At 58.5% G+C, this 9,103-nt stretch overlaps 2 protein-coding genes across 3 annotated transcripts in view; both read right to left on the bottom strand.

Annotated features, from left to right (window-relative positions):
* The window catches only part of SLC6A18 (solute carrier family 6 member 18), a 19,640-nt gene extending 17,993 nt beyond the window's left edge, over nt 1–1,647 (bottom strand). The window contains exon 1 of one of the 2 annotated variants that reach the window (XM_032279155.1): nt 1,364–1,647. In XM_032279155.1, coding sequence (XP_032135046.1) covers nt 1,364–1,523 — 160 coding nt within the window. In that variant the 5' untranslated portion in view covers nt 1,524–1,647. The remainder of the gene's footprint in view (nt 1–1,363) is intronic. The other variant, XM_032279154.1, reaches the window with a different exon arrangement.
* A 3,226-nt stretch (nt 1,648–4,873) lies between these two features.
* The window catches only part of SLC6A19 (solute carrier family 6 member 19), a 21,223-nt gene continuing 16,993 nt past the window's right edge, over nt 4,874–9,103 (bottom strand). Inside the window, exons 10-13 of the mRNA XM_032279157.1 lie at nt 8,003–8,207; nt 7,575–7,734; nt 5,695–5,857; nt 4,874–5,285 (exon numbers count right to left, since the gene is read on the bottom strand). Of these exons, the coding sequence (XP_032135048.1) occupies nt 5,085–5,285; nt 5,695–5,857; nt 7,575–7,734; nt 8,003–8,207 (729 nt within the window). The 3' untranslated portion in view covers nt 4,874–5,084. The remainder of the gene's footprint in view (nt 5,286–5,694; nt 5,858–7,574; nt 7,735–8,002; nt 8,208–9,103) is intronic.

Genomic DNA, 9,103 nt, shown 5'->3' on the forward strand with positions numbered 1-9,103 from the left:
GCCAGCAGGTAAGGGGTCAGCAGGTAAGGGGCCAGCAGGTAAGGGGTCGGCGGGTAAGGGGCCAGCAGGTAAGGGGCCAGCAGGTAAGGGGTCAGCAGGTAAGGCGCCAGCAGGTAAGGGGTCAGCAGGTAAGGGGCCGGCGCGGGTAAGGGGCCAGCAGGTAAGGGGCCGGCGGGTAAGGGGCCGGCAGTTAAGGCGCTGCCAGCATTTCCAGCTCTGCGTGAAGCCTGCTGCCCCCACCACCCTGCACGCTCCTTGGTGACTCTGAGCCCACAGAGCCGCAGCACAGGCGGTGAGGGCCCCAGGGCCAGGGACGCCTCTGCCCTCTGCGTTAGGGCTTTGGTGCTTTCAGAAAAGCCTTCAAGGGAACTCCTTCATGATGAGACGGTCCAAGGCCCAACGCACCCTATCCAAGAGACCGCAACGCCCCGAGGGCAGTGGTGATTCTTTTTTGTTTTTCCGGTTTGTCCGCATTTCCAGTGTTTCTGCATGTTGGGAATCTTCTTAATCAGGAGGAAAAAAAACCTTTGAAGAAAGGGTGACCTTATGACAAGGGAAAGCTGTGCTGGGCTCTCGGGGAGGGAGCTGAGGGCAGGCTGACCACGGACCATGTAGCCCGGCCTGGCCTGGAAAGCCCCTGCCCGTGGCGTCTGGGGAAGACCCAGGTGTCCGTGGGCGAGGTGGTACGTCGGCTCCTGAGAGCCGTGGTTCGTGACTGTCCCCGCCTTCCGTGTCCCCAGGTGGAGAGCAGGGTGTGACTCCTGCATGTGGAGAAGCAGGTGACCCGGTGAGGGGACGCTTGGGGTGCGTGGGAGCCCATTTCAGTCACAAATGTGCTTCCGGGGTGGCGAGTCCCAGGATCAGTAAAGTCACCCCAATAGTTCTCAACAACCCGGTGCTCCCCACAGGGCTCTCCCAGAAAACCAAAGCCAGGAAGACGAGGGGTGGGCCCCCCGCTTCCTGCAAAGAACCTCGGGGAAGAGTGCCTGAGCACATGTCTGGACCACCAGGACGAGGAAACCCACAGCTGACTGGGTGTTCTTAAAAGAACCGACTGCATTCAAGGTGGAAGCGCCCACTGGAGTGTGTGAGTGTCGGGTGGCGTGGCCCATTCAGCCTGCCCTGTGGGAAGCTGCCCTGAGGCCTGGGAAGGCCACAGTGGACCCCAAGGGTACTGACTCTGCCATGGGCAGTGGTGAAGCCGCCTGAGGTCCTGGAAGGCTGCAGGTGGAGCCTGAGGGCACTGACTACCATGGGCAGTGGTACACCTGGTTTCCCGGATGCATGGCAGGCGCCCCACAGGTCAGGGTGGAGACGTTCTCCCCTGCCTGGGGTCCGCCGCAGGACACCGGCGGGCACTTACCTCCCCCGTAGGTCTGGCACAGGTACGGGAACCGCCAGATGTTCCCCAGCCCCACGGCGAACCCGATGCAGCTCAGGAGGTACTGGGCCTTGTTGTTCCACTTGGGCCTCTCGTCCCCAAGGTCACCCGAGGCCGGGGCTGGTTCTGGGGCGTGAGCCATGGCAACGGAGTGCCGGGACTGCAGGGCGAGGGTGGCACCTCACTCCACACCCAGCTCCGAGAGCCGCCTCCAGCCTCCGGGGTGCGTGGAAGCTCCAAGCAGCCCCACCGCTGGTGTACGTTTTCACTTCTTTCAGGGAAACCAGCAGAGAGCCGTTAATGGGTAACTCGGGCCCAGCCCTGGCTCTGACACCAGGGTCCCTCCCTGGTGCCCACGTCCTCTGCTCCTTCTCTCATGCCCTGTGTTCCAGGCAAACGCCGAGCCTGGCGCTGCCCACAGCACCGTGGGGGCCGCTTGCAAGGACAGTCTCATGTTTTATGTTGTGGACACCAGGGCTTCCAAGACGAGGCACAGTTTGGTTGTTTTAAATTTCTTCTTATGTTTTATTTAAACTTTTGATCTTGAAGTACTTGCAGATTCTCACTCTGTCACTGTCAGAAACAGCTCAGATCAGACTGCACCCACCCAAAGCCCAGATTCCCACAGGGGTCCTCTCAGCTGCTCTTGGGAGACCAGGGGCTGCCCTCACGCCCCTGCCACCCTTGGACAGGATGGCGTGACAGACACCTACTGTGCATGGGGGGGCTGAGAGGTGAGTCCTCCCTGGGCTGGGCCACCCCACCCGTGGGTGGAGGATTGATGAGCTGACACTGGGTAAGTTCAGCTCTGAGGAGCCCCCCACAGTGCTCCTGGACTCCAGGGCCCACCCCTGCAGATACTTCCGCCAGGGACAGGCCAAGAGCCCCCAGGCCCGCAATTGCCCCATTCCTCAGGATGCTTTGCCTTCAACTGTGTGCCACAACTCCAGATACTTGAGTCCCAGGCAAGGACCCAGGTGGACACATTTTTGAAAGGTTCTTATTTGAGCGAGACAAAGTTTAAGGAAAGAAGATGAGAAGAGCTTCCAATCCCTGTCACCAGGCCATGGGCCTGGGCCACAGCCTCTTCAGAGCTAGCCCCCAAAGCCAGACCCCAGGAGAAGGCAGGAGCTGGACCCGCCATCCCCATCGTCCCCTCTGGGGTCACTGGCTCACTCCTCCCTCTACATCTGAACAAGAGTCACTTTTAGGCCGAGAATATTAAACATAAGGGATTTATTTAGAAATGTACACTGTATGCCCACAAAACCTGCGTTTCTACCACATTTACAGAGACACTGAAACCTACGAAATGACGCACAAATCAGGAGACACAGATGAGGAGGGAGCTCCCGCCCAGGGTCCTACGGTGGGCAGGCCAGGGCACGCCCGCGCACGCCAGGGTACACCGAGGCACACCTGCGCACGCCTGGCAGGGCCTCCTGGGCGGGCATCACAGAGCAGCAGATTCATGGGGCACTGATCGGAATTGTCTGGACCGAGGGCCCAAGAGCAGGAAGAGGTGAGGTGAGACCCTGTTGAAGCCATCAGCAGGCAGCCCCTTGGTGGCATCACAGCTGGAGGGGGCAGAGGTCACGATGTTTCCCCCACCTCTGCTGCTGTGGAGTCTTCAGATCCCAGGGCCCCATGTGGCAGGCAGCTGGGCGGAGGGCTGGCAGGAGGACTCGGTGTGTGCAGTCGCCACTGGACGGGGTGGATGATGGAAGGAGTGAGTGTGACCAGGTCTCTGTGGGTGCAATATCACACCAGGACACACCAGTCTTTCAGTCCTGTCCGTAGGAATTCTCAGAACATCAGTTTAATGTAAACATCCAGATTCTTCCACAGAAGGCAGAGGTGACCCATCCATTGAAGCAGATGCCCCAAGTGCCAACTGCCATTGGCCGGATGGGACATTGAACCCCAACAGAGACCCATCCCACGATGGGGGCAGGGCGGGTGCCAGGCTGGGCTTCACTGCATGGTGCAGGGGCTGGAGGCTTCTGGGGGCTGCGTGGTCCTTGAAGATGCCCTGGACACACAGAGTGCCCCAGGATGGCGGCCAGGGTTGAGTTACCCTGTAACCCGTCTTCTCCAAAGGCTGGCTAAAAATTCACACAGCTCATGTCCTCTTAAGAAAATGCACAGAGTGGTATTTGCCTTGAATTATGCCAGGCTGAGTTTTATTTAACTGCTCATCTATTTGAGGTGGCAGGAGCAATGATTAAATGTCTGGCACTCATTCAGCCAGAAAATGGCCAGGGCACAGGGACTCCGCAGGGGCCAACTGGAGCCCGGGTCCCAGAGGATGCGGCCAAGTTTTCTCAAAATCGCCAGCCACCACCGCCCCGGCTTCTGAGAGGCTGCTCCCAGTCGAGGGCTACAGGACCCCGGGAGCCCCCGGGTCAAGGGTCAACAGCAAGGGGAAGGGGAAGGTAGGGGTGGGCAGCAAGAGTCGCCCCCAGGAGCCAAGATGACAACTTGTGCTTTCATCTCCTGCCAGCCACGGAGATGACGCAGAGGTGCTTCCCCACCCTGGGCACAGCTACCACGGCCCTGGGCACGGGCAGGGCCCAGCTCATCCCCGGTGGTCTGCTCCCCCAGCCTCTCATATGCCCCTGTGTCTGTGGCCAGGATGAGCACAGAGGGCAACTGGGCCCTGAATGGCAGGTATGTGTCATATCAACGTGTGCACACACATGTCCACATGCATCCATATGTGCATACACATGTACACAGGCATGCACACATACCTGCATATGCACACACACGAGCACATATCACACATATATGTAAACATGTATAGACAAGCACAACACACACATACACAGACATACACACGTACACATGCTTACATATACACACCTCATACTTGCACACATGCCTGCATGTGCACACGCACAAGCACATACCACACACATATATGCAAATGTGTAGACAGCACACACACATATGCACACACATGTACACATGCTCTCACATATACATACCTCACACATGCCTGCACATGCACACACATGAGCACATACCACACACACATACACACACGCACATGTACACATGCTCACATATACACACCTCACACATGCACACATGCTTGCATATGCACACACACCATACACATACATGTATAGACATGCATACACACAGCACACACATATACACACATATGCACATGTACACATGTTCATACATACACACCTTAGGCATACATGCACATATACATATGTGTGTATACACATGCATGCACACACACAACACATACACAGTTGCATCCAAGTATATGCATTCACATGTATACATACATGCATGTGCCCACCCATTATATGAGCACATGTGCATGCATGTACACACAGGTGTGTACACACATATGCACACCACACGCAACACTCATGCAGGTGCAGATATATGTATGCACATGTACATCCGTATGCACATGCACACACACATGGGCAACACATATGCACATACACACTCATGCACACACACATGCACACTCACACAATGCCCATACATATGCATGCACACACACATGACACACATCTGTCCACATGGCATATGCATCTACAATATACACCCTCACACACGAACACACATGGTCACATACACGCAGGGGCAGCCTGGCCCCCACCCCAGGGGTCTTGCGGGTTCCTCCTTCCCCGACACCACCAGTGTGTGGCACGCTGTGGACTAGGCCTGCTTATTACTTCAGGTCCCCGTTCACGGAGGCTGTGGACAGCGTGCTCATCAGCCCCTGGCGGTCTCCTGGCTTCTGGCAGCGGTTTCGGATGAGCTTGTAGATGGCATAGCCGGGGATGGTGAGGCAGGGCACCCCGGCCACAATCACCACCACCGCATACACCCAGTTCGGGTAGGATATCTTCTGGGATTTGGGAAATTCCTCCTGGGGAGAGAGCCCTGTGGGTGAGTAGGCCTTGGGAGCCAGCGGGGTTCACTTTGGGGCAAAGGCCCCTCACCCCATGACTCTCACCTCCTGTCCTGTGGGATGGGTGGGGTGGCCGAGGGTTCCTCTAGCCTCCCCTTTCCCCCACCTACCACCTTCCAGCCCACCCACCTCCCTCCTGGGATGGCATGAGCAGGCCCAGTCCACGGCATGCTTCACGTGGTGTCATGGAGGGGGGATCCAGTAAGATGCATGGGGTGGTGGTCGGGCTGCCCGAGTGTGAGTGTGAGTCGTGCCCGTGTAAGTGGGTGTGTGTATTGCGTGTGCACGTGCCACATGCGCGGATGTGTGCCTTCCTTTCCCCTTTCCCACCGCTTGCCCCGCCCCAGGAGACGGCCTGTGCACATACGTAGCCAGGGTCCCAGACGCTGTAGGTCAGCTCCTCTTTGACCTTGACCACGAAGAAGAAGAGGAAGATGACCAGCATGAGCAGGGGGCTGACCACGCGCCACGTGACTTGCCAGAAGATGTTGGGCTTGTGGCCGATCATGAACTCGATGTCCTTATTGAACCTGCCAAGCAAGGCCAGAGGCGGCTGTGGACAGCATGCTCTTGGTGCCACCAGGAGGACGTCAGGTCGCCAAGCTTTCTGTGCATTCTGCTGCCCCGGCAGATGGCATCATGCTGTGAGGTGCCTGGCTTCCCTGTGCCAGGGCTCCAGCCCTCCATCCTGACCCTGGGCGCCTCCTCAAGCAGACCCTCTGCGGGCATGGCCAGCAGCTCTCTCTGCCCTACGATACCACCAGCAAGTGCTCGAAGGCACGCCCATGGTCAGAGGTGCTTTGCCCTCACCCATGTCTGGGGCAGTCACCAGTGCAGAATGGGGGGATGGAGGAGGGAGCACTGCGAACACCCCCAGATTCTCCTTAGCAGCACCCTGAAGTCGGAAAACCCCACGCCTTCCCCACCCTCAATGCCCATCCTCTGCTGAACCCTCTTCTGTGAAAGGAGTTTATCCTCTGAAGAAATCAAGATGGAGCAAGCAGGAGGTGCAGCCAAGCTGGTCCCAGGCCTGCAGTGGCCAGAGGGGCACTCCCGGTGCCCCCAGAAGCATGTGAGGAGGAGCTGGTCCCACGTGCTCAACATTTAGACGGCTATGCATGCACTTTACACCCTGCAGCGCCAGCCTGCAGCTAATCCCCACGTCGGGGCCTGAACGTGCTTTGCCAATATCTGCCTGTGGCTAGAACAGCATGGCTGGCGGGCCCATGTCCCTCAGCCTTCCCATGGCTGCCCTGGGCTGGTGCGAGCTCTGTCCTCACTCACCCAGTGCTGAAGAGCTTCCTGCACCTGTGTCCTACAAATCCCACTGCCGGGGACACAGGACAGGCTTCCTGCAGGGCTGTGCCTGCTCAGTGTTAACTGAGTCTGTCCAATTATTTCTCTTCTTTTCTTTTTTGAGATGGAGCATCACTCTGTCGCCCAGGCCGGAGTGAAGTGGCACAATCTCAGCTCACTGCAACCTCCACCTCCCGAGTTCAAGCAGTTCTCCTGCCTCAGCCTCCTGAGTAGCTGGGATTATAGGCATGTGCCACCGTGCCTGGCTAACGTTTGTATTGTTAGTAGAGACGGGGTTTCACCATGTTGGTTGGACTGGTCTTGAACTCCCGACCTCAAGTGATCCGCCCACCTTGGCCTCCCAAAGTGCTGGGATTACTGGCGTGAGCCACCACGCCCAGCCCTGCCACGGAGAGCCCCCGTCTTCCAGGTCCTGCCCGGCAGTGGCAGCCAGTGCCTGGGATGTTTGGCTGAGCGGACGGCTGACGGTGTCTGTGTCCCTGCCTTCCCTTGTCTGACGCTCTGTGGCACTGCTGGAGCCTCTGTGCCTGCTAGAAAGGCTTGGAGCACCAGGGAAATAAAGCACCCCGCCACACACACACACACGCACACGCACACGCACACACACACACATGGGGCATCCCAGCTACAGGCCCTGCAGTGGCTTTGAACACGCAGCTCTGGCTTCCTGGGTGGGCACCACCAAGGTCAGGGCTCCACCGGGCGTCTGGCTCCCAGCAGCACAAAGCTCCCACTACTTGCAAGCCGGGGCCCTGCTGATGCCCTCTGTTCTTGCCAGGGCAGGTCTACACCAGACTCCACGGCCGGCTGAAGCCCCGAGTCATAGCCTCTCCCTCTGGACCCGGAACACGGCTGGCTCCTCCCTCACAGGAATGCCCTGTGACCTGGCTTTTCTGCATTAGAGGCATCTGTCCCCACCGTGGCCCCTACCTGTCCACGCCGTACACGTAGATCACAGCGAACATCTCGCAGAAGGCGATGATGAGCAGTGGAATGGAGCCAGCGTAGCTGTCCAGCAGGGAGAGCCAGTACTGGCCAGAGTTCAGCGTGAAGATGATGCCAATGAGAAATGTCCCCAGGCAGATGAGGCCTGTAGGCCAAGGGGACAGAGCTGCTCACGGCCCGGGGGGACAGAGCTGCTCACAGGCCCGGGGGGACAGAGCTGCTCACAGTCCCGGGGGGACAGAGCTGCTCACAGGACTGGGGGGACAGAGCTGCTCACGGCCCGGGGGGACAGAGCTGCTCACCAGGGGGACAGAGCTGCTCACAGGCCCGGGGGGACAGAGCTGCCCACACGCCCAGGCTGCTACCTCACAGGTGGCACCATTGCCACAGGGACCCCCCCGACTGACACGCACCTGTGAGCAGCTCCTTGGGCCACTTCGGGGGGATGACCTTGAGGTCCTGCAGGGGCACAACCACACCCTCCATGTTCCCAAACATGGATGACAGCCCGAGGCAGAAGAGCATGATGAAGAAGAGCACGGACCACAGTGGGGACACTGGCATCTTGGTGATGGCCTCAGTGAAGACGATGAAGGCCAGGCCTGTGCCCTCCACACCCTGCACGGATGGCACATGGTCACCAGGGCGTCTGCCCGCTGCGGGCTCCCTCTCCTCCCAGCCTGAGGTTTTGTGCACGACACTCCACCTGCCAAGCCACACAGCACAGGGCGGGCAGGTCTGAGCTGTCGAGAAATTTCTGGATCTCGTCTTTTAGGCTCAAAGTGTGTTTTTAAAAGCTGAACTATGCATCAGGAGCAGTAAGAGGATCCCTTCAGCAAGTAGCACTCAGAGCCCCGTTCCACCCACGGATAGGCTCTCCCGATACAGGGAGCTTCTGAGACATCACGGCCCACACAGCTGTGACCCAGTGTGGCTGAGCCCTGGAAATGAGGCGTTTCACAAGTTGCCTGTTAATAAACACATGCTGGGAACATGCTCAGAAGTCAGGTGGCCAACAGCCGGGTTAAAGCAGGCTATGCACACAGGCAGGCTCTCAGGTGAGAACCACCAAGGCACTGCCATCTGGAGGCCCCAGGGCTGACCCTCTGCCCCTATGTCAGGCCACAGACCGTCACTGAGAACCAGGTACCAGCCCATCACGGTCCTGGTGATCAGTGGTCCTGGCTGCGGAATCTCCAGAGAAAAACCTCCGCTCATGAGGCCGAGAGACCTGCCCAGCTCAGTGGGGATCCCTGCAGGGATTGGATGTGGGAGGTCTTAAGGACTCATCCAAAGACAGGGTCCCCTACAGCCGCTTAAAACATCTATGTGATTTCCAGGGACAAGAGTGGAACCCCTTACACAGCAGGACATGGCTCGTGGAGGGCTCTGAAGGGTTTAGAAGGAGATTGTCAAAAGCAGGCAGCAGTACACGCATACAAGACACCTGCTCTTCAGCGCAGGGTGGGAGGGGGGAGGAGGTGGGAGGGGGGAGGAGGTGGGGGGGGAGGAGG

The sequence above is a fragment of the Sapajus apella genome, unplaced genomic scaffold, assembly GCF_009761245.1.
Source record: "Sapajus apella isolate SASKATOON/1434 unplaced genomic scaffold, GSC_monkey_1.0 scaffold11, whole genome shotgun sequence".
NCBI lineage: Eukaryota > Metazoa > Chordata > Mammalia > Primates > Cebidae > Sapajus > Sapajus apella.